The sequence below is a fragment of the Microcaecilia unicolor genome, chromosome 3, assembly GCF_901765095.1.
Source record: "Microcaecilia unicolor chromosome 3, aMicUni1.1, whole genome shotgun sequence".
NCBI lineage: Eukaryota > Metazoa > Chordata > Amphibia > Gymnophiona > Siphonopidae > Microcaecilia > Microcaecilia unicolor.
The window spans coordinates 460,132,665-460,153,312 of record NC_044033.1 but is presented as its reverse complement, the minus strand read 5'-3'; the positions used below and the strand labels follow the sequence as shown (position 1 = coordinate 460,153,312).

The following is a 20,648-nucleotide window of genomic DNA, read 5'->3' as shown; positions in this document are numbered from 1 at the left end:
AAAGGTAAGATGGGAAAGGAGAGAAACTGAGTGTAAGGAGGTTGGGAAGAAGAAAGAAGTCTGGGTGGAAGATAAAGAGCGACATTTTTTTGGAAAAGTAGCACACAGGAGAAGGGTTGTGGCCAAGAAATAGGCAGAATAGGGATAGAAACCCCAGTTTGAGGGAGTGTTAGGAGGCAAGGGAGGCAAGTAGATGAGAGACATGGGTTGATAAACAAAGGAATAAAGAAACTAGGTAATATGAAAGTAACAGAGTGGAGAAACGAGACATACAGATTGATAAGAAAAAGAACACTGATGCATAGAGTCACATAGGATGCAGTGGAGATATTAAAAGTGTGAATTTTTATTCCAACAGTTAAATATCTGCAATATCAGCATTGTCTGACTGCAGATCTTCCTCCCAATGTGACATGTGTATGCAAAACATGTAATAATTAGAAATGTGCCTATGACAAGCGCCACATTGTGATTATTTCAGTGAATGAATAATATCACAAAACTACTTGATTACTCCTTATCAAATTCTCATTTTCTGAGTTAGGTCCTTAAATTGGCCTTTGAAAATTTACTAGGGTTGAGTGTCTACATTTATGTTTATGTTTATTTGACATTTATTGATGCTCCTAGTTTTATCAAGCTTCCAAATCTAGGGCCCTAAAACTGTGTAGCAATAGGGGTGGACTTAGGTAGATGAGTAAGGAACTTAGCACTGATTTTCAGCACCAGGCACTTAAATTAGACTCTTAAATCTAGGCAAATGAATGGCACTCCTAAATTTAAAAGCATAACTTCACCACCTTACATTTAAGTACATTTTTACCTAAGTTTGGCTGAGGTGCCTAAATTTAGTAGCTTAGCTTTTTTTTTTTTTTTTTTTTTAATATTGAACCCTTAAATAATAATCCACAAACCTCCATTGCCCAGATATGATTTTTCAATGTATTTATATACGGTCTAACATATATATATATATACAGATAGCTAGCTAGCTCCTAAATTTATGCTTGTTCGAATCAGGGGCGTATCTGAGGTTCGGCGGTAGGGGGGCAGGGGCTAGAGTGAGGGGGCACATTATAGCCCCCTGCCCGCCCGGCCGCCGCCGCCCCCCCCTACCGCCGTCAACCCTCCCCCCTACCGCCGTAAACCCTCCCTCCCCCACCTACCGCCGTCACCTACCCCCGAGGTCCGCTTCCTCCTGCCGGCTTTTTAAAATATTGCTTCAGCTGGCAGAGGACCCCAACCCCCCGCCAGCCCAGCCGCGGTCTTCTTTAACATCTTCATCCTCATCATGCTGTGAAAGCTGCATGCATCCTTAGTTCCAGTTGGACAGAGTCTGATGTCGCAGCATGTTGTAATTGATTGGAAGGCCCGAGTCGACGTCAAGACGAGGAGGAGAAGGAAGGAGATTTGATTTTTTTTTTTTTACAAGCAGGGCGCGAGGCGCTGCCTGTGACGCTGCTTCGCTGGTTTTTTTTAATGTGCGGTGCCGCGGGAACGGCCACGGGAGGCGGCGGGAGTGGAGCACCCCCCACCCACTGGCACCCGGGGCGGACCGCCCCCACCGCCCCCCCCCCCCCCTTGGTACGCCACTGGTCCTACTTTTATGGGTAACCCATGGCCAATAAGTGCTGAATATCGACTTAAATGACTTAAAAATAACTAGAAATTCAAAGCCAGAGCTCACACAAGTCCTGGCTTTGAATATCCAGGAACAACGCTGTCAGTGGTGAGCAACAATGCTCACGGCCAATGGCTGAATTTTGACCCCTAAGCATATAAAGATATGCCTGCTATTCATTTGCCTAGATTTAGAAGCCTAATTTATGAGCCTTGTGCTGAACATCAGTGCTAAGATCCTGTTTTTCCCCCTGTCCTAAATCCACCCCTCTTGCCACTTCATTTTTATGCTCCTAAATTTAAGAGTTTAGTGATATTTTGAGTATTCATTTAGACACACAGGTCAATTTAAGAGTCTAAAGTCTCAAAAATGAGAGCATAAATCCTTTGAATATTGGGCTCTTATTTATTTCACTTGTATGTCTAGGTCACAACTATATGATGCACTCATTGTAGCTTACAACAGCTGTAGCCAACACAGAAGTACAAACAAGACAGCTGAACTTCAAACCTACAGTAAACTACTGGTAATGTAGAAACCGTAAAATGAGCTTTTGCGTCAATATTCTGCTGGCAGCAGTGAGCATTTTGCCAGCTAAGTTAAACCCAGATATTCAATGCTGAGCCATGTCTAGTCACTAGCATTGACTATCCAGGTTCAGGGTGACGTCCAAAAGTTATACAGGTCCAGCCAATATTTAGTTCTGTTCCCAAATAGCTAAGCAGGCAAAGTTAGAACTGCTATTTAAACATTCTTACTTGCCTAGTTAGCTATGCGAACAATAGCACAATGGATGCAGAATTTGAGAAACATGCTAGGAATTTATTTGATTTCAAGATTGGGGATATCCAAGGTCTATTATTAAGCAAGCATATTATAGGGTTACATTTGCCCAAGGGAACCACAAAGATTCTTCTAATTACTATTTAAACATTAGGAAGTATTATCTCTGCATAATTGTTTTGTTGATTATCCCTTGATAGCTTATCAAAAAGGGAAATCTTTAGGAGAAATTCTATCATATAGGCAGTTTGTTTACAGAGACATACAAGGACAATTGAGTATAGAAAATGCAGTAATTGTCAGTGGTGCAACAGCACCACAGAAGGACCTGTATGGACTTTAAGAAATAAAACAAATTGTTGACATCACGAACTAACGCTACATGTGAATCAAGTTTGGTAGTATATGCCATTATATGCCCTTGTGATCTGATATATGTAGGCAGATCAAACAGACGTATAAAAATTGGTCTTAACGAACACAGGTCTCACATAAATTGTAAAGTTATGAGTGCCCCATTAGTAGCCAATTGGGTGTCAAAAGCTCATTCTATTTCAGATATTAAATGGCATATAAATGATAAAATAGACGGGGTGGGAGGGAGGAGATGCAGAGAAATTATTAAATATGAAAGAGCAGCAGTGGATATGTTCACTAAATACATAAGACCCCGATGAGTTAAATACGGCAACTGATTGGTGGTCACTGGTATAATTTAAATTGTGATAGGTAGAAAGTGATGTAATCTCTGATGATGTTTAGAAAGTTAGTGTTCAACTTCAGGTGCATTTTGAAATTTGGAAAAGAGCAAAGCTGAGGCATAGTGAGGTAAGACTCTTTAAGTGGGGGTAATTGCTTGATACATAAAGTTATAAGAGAACGTTTTCTAATCAATTTATGTATATTTCCTGATGCAGGTTTCCCAAAACATGGATCATGTTGGTGAGAGGTCCTTCAGTAAAATAAGCTAAGTAGCTTTTATTATATATTTAAAATGTAAATATTATACATTCTTAAGGGGTATCGATGTTAGCTTCAGAACTCTTAGTACAAGAACAGTGCTGGGCAGACTTCTACGGTCTGTGCCCTGAGAATGGCAAGGATAAATCAAACTCGGGTATACATATAAAGTATCACATACCATATAAAATGAATTTATCTTGTTGGGCAGAGTGGATGGACCATTCAGGTCTCTTTATCTGCCGTCATTTACTGTGTAATAATATTTTTTTTAAAAAGTTTGTAGGAAGATTAAAAGTTTCAATAATACGTTATTTGACCTTTGACAAAATCAGTGAATCACCGGGCTGGACTTTTGTTGAAGTTATTGTGAGTGCCCCCACCTAATATACTGAAACTCTTGATAGCTAAAAAAAAACCTGGCCAGTTGGTAGCCCTTGAGGATCAGAGCACTCACCATATTATGGCATCCTAGTCAAACAAACAGATCAGCTGCAGCAACCGGCGCTGAAGAGAACTTTGGCTGGCAGGGGGTTAGGGCCCCCGCAAGCACAGGTACCTGATGGCGGTGGGGGAGGGTTGGTGGCAGCAGGAAGGGGGGTCCACAGGGGAGGGTCGTCGGCTCCGGGGGAGGGTCCAAGGTGGCAGCGGTGGCGGCGCCGGGGGGGATCAAAAGTGGCGGGGGGGGGGGGGGGGTCGGCTGCACCAGGGAGGCTAAAATGTGCCCCCTCACCTCGGGCTGTGGACCCCCCTCCTGCCAAAGTCTGGCTACGCCCCTGGTAATACCTTCTTCTTCAGATCCATAATGAGCAATTTGACAAATATCAGAATATATAAGTGAAACATAGAAGTATTCCAATGACAGTCTCACAGGAAGAGTGTGGGGTGGGTTAGGTGAGACACAGGGAGAGCTGGGTGGGTGGGAGACAGGGAGAGATGGATGCGTGATAAAAGGGTGATAAAGTAATATAATTTTATAGTTTATAATGGGATAGAAAATAGGTTTGTGTGACATCGCTACAAAAGTGATTGTAGGGCCTCTTTACTATCGTGTTCTAAGCAGTTACTAGTTAGTATGTGAATTAGCATGATGTATCTGTTAGCCCACAAGCATAGTAACGACTATCATGCTGACCTAACAGCAATGATTAGAGAATGGGTGCTCCCGAGCTAACTGAACAACTGACAGACCCTTTTCTAAACTACTGCAAAAATGGAGTGTGTTCTGACCCCTGAACACCTCAGTTCCAATGTCTTCTTTATAATATGAGCCTTCATACCTTTGGAAGAGGGAAGAAAAGGATCAGAGTTCGGTTTGGTTTTGAAGTAGTTTTCTACAATACACACTTAAACATCTAAGACAATTTCTCCAAATGGGTTAGTTTTGCACATATCTTGACAAGAATGAACCTTATTCCTAAGCCATAGCACATGGAGAATGATCTCTCTCACTCAGATTTACTGCAAGCTGTGTTTTACCTGGCGTGCTTCTTTTATCATTTTCCTGACAGTTTCCTTTATTGTGTATGGATGCCCTCGTGGTGGATGAAAATACAGATCGATGTGTGTGCCTCCAGATTGTCCAGGCATTGAGCAAGGCCACCCCAAATCAAGATTTGGAGCCTCCACATCAGATTCAATAGGCCAGTAAGTTCCAGAAGAAGAACCATCATCGTTACTTTCGTCACTTCCATATTCCATATTGTCTGGAATTTTCTGAACATTATTCACAATATAGTTTAGCTCTTCCTCTGCCAGAAACTCTGTAACCTGTTCCGTTTTAAGAAACTCCTGGTATGCTGTGATTCCTCCTTCTATCAAATTATCTATGGCTACACGATACCATTCTTTGTAATGAGGCTCAATTTGGTTTTCTGATTTGCATTCATCATGCAGAGAAGAAAGGAGAGATAATGACTCCATTTCAAAGGTAATAAAAGTAAAACACCTAAATATTCATTCGAGCAAGGCCCATATAGATCTGGAAGAAAAAAAAAAAGAAGTTGATTATTTTAGGCACTTTGTAGGCAACAATACTATAGAAGCATATAACAACATCCCTGCTCAGTTGGAAAACTGAATTTATTCATATGGGAACCCTATTAATAAAGGGGCAGTAGGCCTAACATAGACCAACCATGCGCCAAAGGAGCACTACCGCTGGATGTGCTTACTACTACTACTACTATTTAGCATTTCTATAGTGCTACAAGGCATACGCAGCGCTGCACAAACATAGAAGAAAGACAGTCCCTGCTCAAAGAGCTTACAATCTTAAGTGTCCCACAATAGTTTTCTGCGTAGCGTGCACTAATCTCACGTGGGAAATATTTTTTATTTTCTAGTGCGGAAGGCGTGCCCATGGGTGGATAGTTGGCATACCTGCGCTAATTGGATAGTTCAGGTGATTTGCCACACACCACCTGATTAGCGTGGGAGCTGTTATCACCTCCTAAATAGGTTGCAGTAAGGGCTCCTGTGGTAATGGCCATATGCTAATGGGGAAGTTAGCAAATGGCCATTACAGAAAAATATGGAATGGCAGCCATTTTACCGCTGCGGAAACCCACACATTGACAACAGGGCCGGCCACTTTTTAGAGTGGCCTGGTAAAAGGACGTCATGGTTTCTACAGCAATAAATAATTATGGGCCCCTTTAATTGAAGGGTACTAAGCCCTTAATGTGGGGTTTGCATGAGAGAACAAACTACCGCAGAATGTGTTAAAGCCTGTTAGCATTTTATAAAACTATCTTTTAGTGGGGGGGGGGGGGGGGGGGGTTCATGGGCTGAGAGTGGGCATTCCTGTGTTATCCAGCTACTGCATTAGAATTAGTGCACACTAAGCACTGGATTCTGGGCACAGATCACAGATCCGTGCTAAACCAATTGATTAAATAGGTGATAACAATCAATTAGTGGTATTACCAAGGGCTAATTGGCAGGTATTAGTAGTTACACGTGAATCTGGTCTACATCCCTATTCTTCTGTAACCTGTACACCTACCTTATCTCACAAGCAACCCAAAGGGGGCATGGCCAGGGGAAGGGCATGGACAGGCCATAAGCGTTCCCATTATTTAGGTGAGCAGTTATAGAATACTTGAATTTCTGCACCTAATTGACAGTAGTTGGGTTTGAGCATTTATTCCAACCTTTGGCTGGTGTCTGCGCAAAACTGTCTTTATTGAATTTGTATTTTGGAGCCCTTTTACAAAGCATTGGGAAGTTCAATGGGTGATGGTAAGTGCTCCCTTGTAATTGCTCCCATCCCCTCCCCCCCCCCTATGGTCACACAGTAAGAGTAATCTTACCACATGGCCATTTTTTTAGGGGCTTTTTACCTGCTGTGGAAAAAAGGGCTCTGGCACGTGGGAAAAATAGCACCCGCTGCTACTGCAGGGCTCTTTTTCCCACAGCTTACTAAAAGGACCCCTTAGTGTGCATTATACCAGCACCTAACTTTGGGTGACATTTAATGAATTCCTCTCTAACTGGGTAACACAGGGTTAATGCGGGAGCACTTACCGCCTCAGTGCTCTCATGTTAATTACATGCAGGTCTCACACACTATCGGAAACATTAGTGCATGACTGGGAAAAAAAGGCCTTAAAAGTGCCATGTTAAATCTAGGCTGAGCATGCGGGAAAGGCCCACATTTTAATACATGTTAGGTCCAAATTTTGTTGCACGTTAAGTTCCCCTACATTAATTGCCACCAGTTTCGCTCCTTGGCTTGACTAAGGAAACTTATACAGAATAATTTTCTTACATACCAAGCTGGTATTTATTAGATTTTATCTAAAATCATGTTTAATGAGTCTCTATCACCATATTCCCTATACACACTTTTCCCTAAATCTGAGTAAAAAATTATTCTCTGTGCATGAGGAATCTATTTTGAGGCTCATGAACAAGGCAGAAAAAAATCTCCACAGAAATGGTCTGATATATTTCAAGGACTGCTAGGCAATTTGAATAAAATGCAAATGATTCCCATGACAAATTAATAGGAAAATATCTTGCAATAGCCAACTTTTTCACAAAGTATACTTTTGTGCAGTGTAGTTAGGTTTGGTAGAAAATCAGGCAATTATGTTTTTGCGCACTTCAATTAACTATTGCAAAATTTCTAATAAACTAATGTGTATGATTTATCAGCTCATCAGTGATTTTGCATAATTTCTGTGCATGACTGTGTATATGAAAAATAGCACAAACTAAAACAAAAAACTGTGGGGTCCTTTTACTAAGGTGAACTGAAAAATGGCCTGCAGTAGTGTAGACGCATGTTTTGGGCGTGCACAGAATCATTTTTCAGTGCACCTGCAAAAAATACCTTTTTCAATTTTTTCAGTCAATCCAGTGTTTGCAAATAGACTTCAAAATCCAATGTCTCTAACGCAAACTATACAGTTGCACAAAATTATTTGTTAAGAGGTAAAAGACTTCAGATACCCAGTGCAGATTCACTTTCCCTTGAACTGCACCGCTCTGCTCTGCTGCTGGCTTTTTCATTTAACGATGTGGTTACAGGCAGGCATCCTCATTAGTCAAACCTCCTTTAATTGTTGCTAACTCGCAAATCAATTTACTTTTATAAGCAATTTTAGCACTTATCATTTTTATGACTTTATCTTGGACGTCCATCTTTCGTTTCGATAATACGGCCGGGGAAGCCCAAATCCTTAAATTGAGGTCGTCCTTAGAGATGATTGTCCCTAGTCTTGGTCATTTCTGATTTTCAGCAATAATGGAAACCAAGGACGCCCATCTCAGAAATGACCAAATGCAAGCCCTTCAGTCATGGGAGAAGCCAGCATTCGTAGTGCACTGGTCCCCCTCACATGCCAGGACACCAACCGGGCACCCTAGGGGGCACTGCAGTGGACTTCAGAAATTGCTCCCAGGTACATAGTTCCTTTACCTTGTGTGCTGATCCCCCCAAACTCCCCCCAAAACCCACTACTCACAACTGTATACCACTACCATAGCCCTTACAGGTGAAGGGGGCACCTAGATGTGGGTACAGTGGGTTTCTGGTGGGTTTTGGAGGGCTCACATTTACCACAGCAAGTGTAACTGGTAGGGGGGGATGGGCCTGTGTCTGCCTGCCTGAAGTGCACTGTACTTACTGAAAATGCTCCTGGGACCTACATACTGCTGTGATGGACCTGGGAGTATGACATTTGAGGCTGGCAAAAAATATTTTTAAAGATTTGTTTTGAGGGTGGGAGGGGATTAGTGACCACTGGGGGAGTAAGGGGAGGTCATCCCTGATTCTCTCCGGTGGTCATCTGGTCATTTCAGGCAGGTAAAGTCATCCAAGTGCTCATCAGGGACGCCCTTTTTTTCCATTATGGGTCGAGGACCCATGTGTTAGGCATGCCCAAGTCCCGCCTTCGCTAAGCCTTCAACACGCCCCTGTGAACTTTAGTCATCCCCGCGACAGATAGCAGTTGGGGACGCCCAAAATCGGCTTTCGATTATACCGATTTGGGCGACCCTGTGAGAAAGACACCCATCTTCCAATTTGTGTCGAAAGATGGGTGTCCTTCTCTTTCGAAAATGAGCCTGATAGTCTGATTGAGCTTATTTTAGAAGCACTATTTGCATTTTAGATGGTAATTATATGTTTATATGTAAATCTCGATTCTTTGAAACTAGGATATTCATGTCTGAAAAACAAAAAATGTGCATCCGGCAAGGAGGTATGGTATGGGCATGTTTTGAGCGAGCCTACTAAATAAACATGTACTCCCTATTTTAGAAGAAGAATGCATCTCTATATCCAGTTTTTAAAAAAGGGTTCCGGGAATGATCCAGGAAACTACAGACCAGTAAGCCTGACGTTAGTGCCAGGCAAAATGGTTGAAACTATTATAAAGAGCAAAATTACTGAACATATAGATGGACATGATTTAATGGCACAGAGTCCATAAGAATTTAGACAAGAGAAGTCTTGCCGCACCACTTTACTGCTTTTTTTTTTAAGGCTTGAATAAATACGTGGATAAAGGTGAACCACTTTTCAGAAAGCTTTTGTCAAAGTCCCTCATGAAAGACTCCTGAGAAAATTAAACAAGTAAACATGAATCAATTGTTTACACTGTCAAAAAAATACAAAGGCTAGGGGACAATCCATGACGTTATATAGTACCATACTTAAATCAAACAGGAGAAAATATTTTTTCACTCATATATATATAGTTAAGCTCTGTAAGTCATTGCAAGAGCAAATGTTAAAGGTGGTTAATGTGTCAGAGTTTTAAAAGGTTTGGACAAATTCCTGGAGGAAAAGCCCATAAACTGTTATTAAAATAAAACTGGGAAAAGCCACTGCTTATCCTTGGGGTAAAGTAGCATGGAATTGTGTTACTTTTGGGGACTCTGCCAGGTACTTGTGACCTGGATTGACCACTGTTAGAAACAGGATACTGGGCAAGATGGACCCTTTGTCTGACCCAGTAGGGCAACTCGTATGCTCTTACGATGTTGGGACTTACACCTGCTATCTGGGATGCCTAGTTTTCAGGAAAGTGCTCATATTGAGCAGAACTCTACTGGAGGGATTAGGGGAGGTCACCCTCACCGCTTTAATCCCTCAGTGGTTTTGTCTGCCCCTACCCTTCCCCCCCTCCCCCCCCAAAAAATCCCCCAAAGTGTAACAGGTTCTGTGACAGCTTCAGGAAAAATATATTTGTATGTTTCTAAAATGGCCGACATAAGGTTGTATATTCCAGCACATAGATGTGATTGTTGCTATTCCAGAACATACTATTTGTGGTTATAAAATGGATTTTCCTGACACACATATCTGGCCCATAAATGTCCATTTTTCAATATATTTTTAGTACAGGATCTACATCAGCAGATCCTGTTCTAAAATATTAGCAGAACTTGAGATGTCCCAACCTGGATGTCTCCATTCGAATTTGTAAGTCATTTCTGAAATCCTCCTCCACGTGTGCTTTAAATTACTACTACTACTACTACTATTTAGCATTTCTATAGCGCTACAAGGCGTACGCAGCGCTGCACAAACATAGAAGAAAGACGGTCCCTGCTCAAAGAGCTTACAATCTAATAGACAAAAAATAAAGTAAGCAAATCGAATCAATTAATGTGTACAGGAGGGAGGAGAGGAGGGTAGGTGGATGATAATGTGACATCATCCAAAAATGGCAAACAGCATGCTATCACCTTTACAAAGCTGTTTGTGGTTAATTCAGGTATGAAAAGGATAAACTGAAAGAATAAAGGACGTGTCTTAGCTAATTAAAACAAGGAAGAATGATGTTACTACAGAATATTAAGACTCAATTTATCCTGTTTCAAAACATAAGGGAAGAGAGTGTGATCACGTACACAGTGTTTGCACTGAGTTTAACTTTGACAGTCTTCTTGTTTACAAACCACTACTTCTGCCTTTCACATGAAACTAATACTGTATGTTTAAGCAAAGGCTAAAAACTTTACTCTAATCCTAAATTCTGGGTGACTCCATTTCCATATGAATATGACAATGTATATGGGCATGATAGGAAGGGAACGTACTCAGTAGAGATGCACATTCGTTAGCAAACATTCGTTAGCATGCCTTGCACAATTTAGGGGCCCTTTCACTAAAATGCAATAAAAAATGGGATTAGCATGTTTTAACATGGGACTTTCCGGTGCGCTAAGCCCATGTTTAAAGCAGCAGTAAAATAAGGCTTTTTCTTGGACCTCGCCTAGATGCAGCTTAAGCTAAACATGTGCCATTTTGGTGGTCATGGTCCTGTAATGAAACATCTTTGATGCTGATAAGTTTTAAGTCAAATTTAAAATTTATAGATAGATAGATAGATAGATAGATAGATAGATAGATAGATAGTGGAGGATTGGCCTAGTGGTTAGAGCACCAGTCTTGAAATCTAGAGGTGGCAGGTTAAAATCCTACTGCTGCTCCTTGTGATCTTGGGCAAGTCACTTAACCCTCCATTACCTCAGGTACCTGAATGTAACTCACCTTGAGCTACTACTTAAAAAGGTGTGAGCAAAATATAAATAAGATAGATAGATAGATACAAAAAGAGTTTATACATTTATTAAATGAAAAGTGTTGAGGGAACTATTAAGCCACAAGGGTTTTATCCTTGTGTGAAACGAATCGCTGCTGAGGTCTCACTTAGTGAACTGTGAGTCACTGTATATATTATATTGTATGAGCGCTGGGCTGTTATTTTCTTCTGTAGTTTAACATTGCCCCCGCGATAAACTGTATCGCTCATAACAAGTTGATTTATTGAAGCCCATTTCTAGTGCAGCCATTAAAAAGAGTTTTTTTCCCTATTTGTTTTATTTCTGGCTGTGTATTAATGTTAGCATTAGGATGCGGCCATTTAAAATAATTACTGCAGAAGCACTTACTGCCTCCTATTTAGGAGGAGTAAGAAGAGTGAAGCAAGCCAAAGATGGAACAAACGGGGCAGACTTAGAGGTCGAAGGAAGCAATATTTTCTTCAAAACCTATCTTGCTTCTTTGACCTCGGAGTCTGCCCTGTTTGTTCCATCTGTGGCCTGATTCACTCTTCTTACTCGACAACCTACTACTACTACTATTTAGCATTTCTATATTCTTGTGTTCTTATTCCCCCTGATTTGACCGCTTTCTATTTAGAAGGCGCTAAGGGCTTACCCATTATGGACATGCTAACTACACCCATTCTCCACCCCTAAAAAATATTTACTGCATGCTTAGCATGCACAGATAGCAAAACTAATAGAGATCTCTTAAGTGTGTCCCAATTAGATCTTTATTGCTGTGTTAGATGCACATTAGCATCTAATGCAGCTTAGTAAAGGGCCCCTTGCTTTGTTAGCATGTCTTAAGAATTTTAATGCATGCTAAATCAATTTAATGTGTGTTAACCTATGAATTAATGCCCCTAAAGTTATTAAGTTTATTATCTATATCAGAACTGTACCAAGGGCTGTGCAAACGGTATGGCCACAGAAAGCATAAAGAGTATTCTAGTGTTTAGAGCACTGGTCTTGATATCCAGAAGTGCCTAGTTCAATTCCCATTGCTGATCCTTGTGATCTAGGGCAAGTCACTTAACCCTCCAATGTCTCAGGTACAAACTTAGATTGTGAGCCCTCCTGGGGCAGAGAAATACCCAGTGTAGCTGAATGTAACTAACTTTGAGCTACTACTGAAATAGGTGTGAGCAAAATCAAAATAAATAAATAAATAAATAAATATGAGGCATTAAAAACTGCCCAAAATTCCGTCTCATTGGTGGCGGTGAAATGGGTGAGGCAGATCAGGGGGCATCTGTGGTAGAATTGTTGCAACTATACTTTGCTACAGTCCCGATTGAAATATCAACAAAAGACCCAATGAGGTGGAATTGCTAATTTGCAAAATGTGAAGCCTAATTCTGCATAGTGTCAAGGTCATAAAATGAATATCCAAGGTGAGATGTTCACAATTTCCAACTCTTTTTACAAAAGGCCTAATGAAAGCTGGACCCTCTGGAAATTACATATAAGGGGAAATGAATATGTATTTTCCTAAAAATACAGGGAGAGCAAGCATTTTAGGAAAATGTATGTGTATAGAAATAGAGGCATCACTATGCACTTAGAAAGTAAGAACGTAAGAGTAGCCATACTGGATCAGACCAATGGTCCATCTAGCCCAGTATCCTGTTTTCCAAACAGTGGCCAAGCCAGGTCACAAGCACCTGGCAGAAATCCAAATTGTGGCAACACAAATCCCAGAGCAAGCAGTTGCTTCCCACGTCTGTCTCAATAGCAGACTATGGACTTTTCCTCCAGGAATATGTCCAAAACCTTTTTTAAACCCAGATACGCTAACCGCTGTTACTACCTTCTCCGGCAAAGAGTTCCAGAGCTTAACTATTCATTGAGTGAAAAAATATTTCCTATTTCTTTTTAAAGTATTTACATGTACCTTCCTCGAGTGCCCCCTAGTCTTTGTACTTTTGGAACGAGTAAAAAAAATCCACTTAGGATTTTGTAGACCTCAATCATATCTCCCCTCATCCGTCTCTTTTCCAAGCTGAAGAGCCCTAACCTCTTTAGCCTTTCCTAATATGAGAGGAGTTCCATACCCTTTATCATTTTAGTCACTCTTCTTTGAACCTTTTCTAATTCCACTATATCTTTTTTGAGATATGGCGACCAGAACTGAATGCAATACTCAAGGTATACATTTAAGTACTGATGCTTATATGTGTAAGTGATGATTTTTCACTATGTACATTTGAAAGTATCAGTACTTAAGCTCTGTATTCTAGAAAATTCCACATATAAGAACAGCCAATTAAAGATCCAGGTTCTTAAAAGCATTTTTTTTTACATTATAATGACATTTTAAATATTGCCCTCTCAATCATTCTTCTAAATCTCTGTCCAAAACAAGCAGCTGGCTGACATTTATGCATGCCTTAGAAGAGATGCAAAAGCCTACAGAGAAATATATTTTTTTAATATGCTAATACTCCTCTGCAAAACTGGGAATACCTGCACATTATATTACATTAAACAGAGTGGGAGAGTAGCCTAGTAGTTAAAGCACTACATTTACATCCAGAGAAGTCAGTTTTAAATCCCACCTTGCTCCTTGAAATCATGGGCAAGTTGTAACCCTCCGTTGCCTCTGGTACAAAATGTAGGGGTCATTTACTAACAAATATTAAGCTTTTATGCCCCAATGATCACAAACCCTGCACTGTTACAAACAGCACTCTAAAATTAGTGCCAGAACAGCGCAGGACAATAACGCCCCCATGATTAGAGCTAATAGCCTGGACCTACAAAATGAAGGAAATGGAGGTCCTTTGGACCCCCGCCGTTGCTCAGCCCTGGTGGCCCAGTGCCCCCCCAAGACAAGTGGGGAAGTTGGGTTAGCATCTCACTGGGTCACCAGGGATTTATTTTTTTTGGGGGGGGAGGGGTTGTGGTGGGGGTTAGGGGGGCTGGAGTTCCACTGGATCTCCGGTCCCCCAGGCCCTTGCCCCCATGTCATTGTCTGGTTGGGGGCTTGGGGGGGCACTAGGGTTGAAGCGCTAGCAGGGGTCCGAGGATCCAAATATGGTGGCAACCCTGGCTGCCTGACTCTGATGGGGGGGGGGGGGAGCAGAGCATTAACACTAAAACCAGCTCTGAGCTGGAGTAAGGTTAAGGTTAAATCTAATTTAAATGAGCTCTGAAGTATTGAGGAGCGTGGGCGCTGTTTGCCCAATGATCATGAGTGTGAAGGTAAATGCAGGTGTTAGTCTGGCCCTAGTGGCCTCTAGCGCCCTCCTAGAAAATCCACATGGTAAACATTTCCGCCTAAGTGTATTCTATAACTGGTGCCTAGATTTAAGCATGGTATATAGAATACGCTTAGTTGATATCCCAGCACCTAAAAACTATGTGCCTCCATTTACACCAACAAAATTGTGGCATAAACCTCCATGTGTAGATTTACACACACTGGTCCATATTCTGTAACTACACACGTAAATTTGGGAATGCCCATTTCCACACCTCTTTTTAGCTGCATGCATTAGAATTTAGGTGGTTAATCACAGAATAAACTTAGCAAATTGTGTGTGTAAATTCTAATTATTTCTTTTTAAGGGAATGGGACATATACTGCCTTTATGTGGTTTTTGCAACTACATTCAAGGTGGTACAATAGAGGGTTAAGAGAGTTGTCCAGAGTCACAAGGAGCTGCAGTGGGAATCAAACCCAGTTTTCCAGGATCAAAGTCCACTGCACTAACCACTAGGTTACTACACTATTCCTGTTATCAATGCTGATTAGATTGTTAAGCCAATTAGGTTACGCACATTGTTATAGAATATGCCTGTATTTTGGCATGGATCCTTAGAGGCCCTGTTTACTAAGGCATGTTGGAGTTTTTAATGTGCCTACAATTAGCGTTCGCACTAACCGTGTAGGCGCTTATAGAGATATTGTAAGCACGTACACAGTTAACGTGCGTACATGGTTAATGCGCATTAAAAACGCTAATGTACTTATAACGCGGCTTAGTAAACAGGGCCCTAGGCGCACTATAGAGAATCCAACAGTTAATACGTTAAGCTATTTTTGGTAATTTGTCTGCCTGTTCATGCTAACCAGCACATTATCTATTTAAAAATATATATTATAGGATGGGGTATATCACAAGCACAGAGTAGGTGTTCCTGCCTTATCCAGCTAGTGTATTATGAGTAGCTCATAGGAGGCAGTACAGGTGCTCCCAAATTAAATCTATGCAGGTGTCACGTGCTACTACCAACATTAGCACCTGACCTGCAATAAAATATTTTTTGAAACCTCCCATTAGTGTCATATTACATCTGGCCTTAGCATGCAGGGAAATCTCATGTTAAAACGTGCTCAGCCCAGATTTTACTGCAATTTAGTAAAAGGGCATCTCAGGTTGTGAACCCTCCTGAGATACTTAAATGCTTATTGTAGCTGAATGTAATTCACCTTGAGCTACTGCTGAGCAAGGTGTGAACTAAAAGAAAATATTTTTTGGACAGCTCAGACTATACCCAGAACATGCTTCCTTACAATACATATATCTCGTGGCATATATGTATTCAGTTCACACATGTAGAGGCCACTATTTTATACATGCATATGCTCACAACTATTCTAAAATGACCTCTATTTCTTCAGTAGATAGAAAAATGTGTCAAAACAACCCAAACTGTGCAAGAATAACATTTGCAGCTTTGGCATAAGTTCTGATTCTGGGTCCTCAAACTCAATTTTGTTTGAGGGCTTTCCTTGGAGGTTGATAGTGACATTCCCCCTATCCAGCCCATGCATCATTTACTTGTCCCCAGGGGCGTATCTGAGGTAGGGGGGGCAGGGGCTAGAGTGAGGGGGCACATTATAGCCCCCCCTACCGCCGTCAACCCCCCCCCCCCCCACCGCCGTTAACACTCCCTCCCTCCCCCGCCTACCGCCGTCACCTACCCCGAGGTCCGCTTCCTCCGGCTTTTTAAAATATTGCTTCAGCTGGCGGGGGACCCCAACCCCCCACCAGCCCAGCCGCGATCTTTAACTTTTTCATCCTGGTCGTGCAGCGCGCTGTGAAAGCTGCATGCATCTTTAGATCCAGTTGGATGGAGTCTGACGTCAACGTGCTGCGACGTCAGACTCCATCCAACTGGAACTAAAGATGCATGCAGCTTTCACAGCGTGCTGCACGACCAGGATGAAAAAGTTAAAGATCGCGGCTGGGCTGGCGGGGGGTTGGGGTCCCCCGCCAGCTGAAGCAATATTTTAAAAAGCTGGAGGAAGCGGACCTCAGGGTAGGTGACGGCGGTAGGCGAGGGAGGGAGGGTTAACGGCGGTAGGGGGGTCCGGGGCAAAATCTGCGGGGGCCCAGGCCCCTGTGGCCCCACACAGATACGCCCCTGCTTGTCCCATAAAACTTTACACCTCTACTGAGCTTGGAAGGAGATATATGTGGCAGACACTGAATTTACCACTAACAGTGTTGTTGTGCTGTCTCTGGATCTTCTTCTTCAAAAGAATTGCTTGATTCGCTAGGAGAGAGTGGAGGAGTGGCCTAGTGGTTAGGGTGTTGGACTTTGGTCCTGAGAAACTGAGTTCAATTCCCACTTCAGACATAGGCAGCTCCTTGTGACTCTGGGCAAGTCATTTAACCCTCCATTGCCCCCTATAAGCTGCATTGAGCCTGCCATGAGTGGGAAAGCACAGGGTACAAATATAATAAAAAAGTACTCAACTGCATCATCTCCTGCAATTGTAGAGCTAAGTCACTTGATAAAAACTGAAAATTACCTAGCCATTATCCTGAGACTTGGACCCAGTAGCTGGAGATGACACACTCAAGTGCTTCTTCTGCTGCCAGGGGTGATCAGGTTATTCTTTTGGGGTCCCTTTTACTAAAGGGTTGGTGCATGGCAACAGGATTGCTGTGCACCAATCCGGAACTACCACTAGGCTACCACAGGAGCCCAGCAGCAGTTCCCACCTCCAGCGCCTGCCACTTCATGGAGTAGGCCTAAGAGACTAGTGTGCTAGGCCTCAGTGATTCCTGTGTGATTTCTGCATGAGTTCTTTACTCATACAGAAGTCACACAGGAGTCACTGAGGCCTAGCACACTAGTATCCTAGGCCTACTCCATGAATCCTGGTTAGGCTTGTATCCTATATTTCTAAAGGTGCTACAAAATATTTTCTATTTTTGTAGCATCTGTCCTTATCTGGCAGTAATCAGGCATAGCTGCACACTGCCCAGTTACCACTGGGTTAGCATGGGTGTCCTTTCCACCACCTCAATGGGTGACGGTAAGTGCTCCCCCTGAAATGGTTCACTTTCCGTACATATTTCTTTTTGAGAAAAAAAAGACAGCTTTTAACCTGCTGCGGTAAAAGGGGGCCTCAGAACATGTCAAAAACAAGTGCTGACGCAAGCGCAGGCTCCCTTTTACCGCAGCTTAGTAAAAGGACCCCTTGAAAAAGGTTGGAAGGCAGCATGGCAACACTGATAGAGGAGGTACAATAATCGGCCCATGTTGCCTCCATCCCTGCAGTGAAATATTTTAGATATTTACCTTCCGGTATCAAAAGCTATGTAATGGGCCGGACATGGCCGCTGACCGGTTAAACAACACATCAGTGCCTAACTGCAGATATTCAGCAAGACATAACTGTTATCTCTTGCTAAATATCCGCAGTTAGCGGCAAAAGCGCTGCCCGCCACCGGCTGAATATCAGGCCCTTAGTCATTTTGTAGTTTTTGTTTTTGTAATCTTTTTGTGTGTTTGATTCTATTGTGAATGTATGCTTTGTACACTGCTTAGACTATTAGATAATGTGGTATATAAATACAGTAAAGAAATAAATAATAACAGTCACCAAGCTTTTGCTTAAGTGTGCCCTCTACATTGAGGGACGTGCTTGGATATTATTTATCCACTGATCTTGGGCTGTTCATGCAATCTTCTAGAAAACCCTTTCTATGAAAAAAAAATGCAAGTATGGTATGTTGTGAGTAATTAATTTATGTGTATAGCTTGCTATGCAGGAAAGCTTATTTAAATTCAAAATTCATTAGCTGCTGCGATACAACTTTATGCAAAGCAGCTCATTTAATATGAATTTTACCCAATCCAGCCAAGGTTGGGGAGATTGTTTTTTTCACTGTCTGGTTAAGTCCTGCTGAATATTGGCTCCTAAATATCAACACCTAAAATATCATTGAACCTCCTCCATCCATCCATAATCTAGCTCTAGCAACTGCTCATCTACCCCATCAACCTAAATACCAACCTCCCCTTCATCCAATCATATCCCAACCAAGCTCAAAACCTACATTTTTGCTTTCCAGATCATTTACATAAACAGCAAAATGGCACATGACAAAGCCAGCTAATCCATAGGAAGTCTAAGAGGACAGCACATCAGCCTTTGTTCACAAAAATATTGATATCGCAGAAACATTGTTTTCAACTGTGGACAAAAGTTGGGCGACACTGTTCTTGTTAGTCTGTGAAACGTCACATGTTTTGCCAAAGAATTTAAATTCTTGCTCCCTCCCAAGGGCGTAACCAGACCTCATGGTGGGAAGGAGCCAGAGCCCGAGGTGGGGGGCACATTTTGGTCTGCCCCCCCCCCCCCCCCCCCCGCTGCCATCTCACTTCCCCCTGCCGCCTCACCGCCCCCTCCCTCGCCACCGCAAATACCTTAGCTGGTGGGGATCCACAACCCATGCCAGCAGAAGCCTTCATCCAGAGCTGGTCTCTGGTGCCACCATGTTGCCTGCCCTGCTCTCTCTTCCCCTCACATCCTGCATGCTCCTTTTAGTGAAATTGAGCGCGCCGGACGTGAGGAGAAGAGAGAGCAGGACAGGCAATGCGGCAGCACCAGTGACCAGCGCTGGATGAAGGCTTCAGTTAGTGGGGGTTGGGGACCCCTGCCAGCAAAACCAGGAGCCCAAAAGAAATTTGTGGGGGCCCAAGCCCCTGTGGCCCCACGTAGCTATGCCACTGCTCCCTCCGAAAGGGAAAAATATCTACACCAATTACAAAGCTCTAGAATCCTTTACTCTCCTTCAGAGATATTCACCAGCAGGACCTCACATGGTCCTGACTGCAAAATCAGCAAAGGAAGAAGCAGCAGCAGATAAAAGGAAATGCTTGATACTTGGATGACAATGCACAAGGGGGAAGTGATAGCTCTGGTTCTCCATTCACTTTTCTTTCTGTCAGAAAGATGATTTACCATGGCAAAAATCAGTCTTAGAAACATCTGAGAAGGCCTCTACTAAACTTCAGGCCTTGAGGCAAGTGCATAGTTTGTCTATGCTTTAATTGTGCCCTGTTTACGGAGGCACTAACACTTATCTTTCTATCTAATTGAAATATCTCTAATCCACTGTATTGACAATTCTAAACAGACTACAGACTTACATAGTATTTTTCCAAACGGGACATGCACCTCGGGACAGTGCAGAAAGGTTCCAAAGTACAAGACACAATCCAAAGCACAAAAAAGCATCAAGGGTCTCCAATGAACAGGAAAAAGATCTTTAATTGTACAACACTGTTCAATCACATAATGACCCTAAACGGGCCATGTTTCGGCGCAAAGTGCCTGTCGCAAGAATCATATGTAATCAAAAATCCTAAGTAAAAAACTTTCCAGCCAAAGGCACAAAAAAATGAAATCCTTATCCCAATCTTAAGCTAAATATCAAACGCAACGTAGTTCGGTCAGTATGTAGGGTCATTATGTGATTGATCCGAATGTTGTATTTTTAAAGATCATTATCCTGTTCATTGAAGGCCCTTGGTGCATTTTTGTTTTGTGCTTTACTTACACCTCAGGAGCCAGAGGCAGTGAGTGTTTTGCAGACTGCAGCCGGCATTATTTCCAGGTATTCAATACTGGGCCATATCCGGGCTTCAGCACTGAATATCCAGTTTACGCGGAGCCACCTAATTCATAGCAGGTTAAGTCAATATTCAGAACTTAAGTGGCTATAGATAGGACTGTGTTTTATGTGTTCCATTTATGTGGTTACCCTCGCCGGTTAGGTGCTGAATATTAACTGGCCAACTGCTGCCCCTGGAACAGCCCCAAAATAGCTGGTTTTCACTTAGGCGCTAACTGCTCATTTTCAGCAGTGATAACTGGTTAAGTGCCACTGAAAATTAGTAGATAGCCTCAAACAAGCAATTTAACCAGTCAGCGGCCATTTGTGGCCAGTTAAATCGTTTTGTATATTTA

At 42.3% G+C, this 20,648-nt stretch overlaps 1 protein-coding gene across 1 annotated transcript in view; it reads right to left on the bottom strand.

Moving 5' to 3' along the window:
• Positions 1 to 20,648, bottom strand: part of FAM83B (family with sequence similarity 83 member B) — a 119,319-nt gene that overhangs the window by 94,025 nt on the left and 4,646 nt on the right. The window contains exon 2 of the mRNA XM_030198977.1: positions 4,844 to 5,345. Coding sequence (XP_030054837.1) covers positions 4,844 to 5,287 — 444 coding nt within the window. The 5' untranslated portion in view covers positions 5,288 to 5,345. The remainder of the gene's footprint in view (positions 1 to 4,843; positions 5,346 to 20,648) is intronic.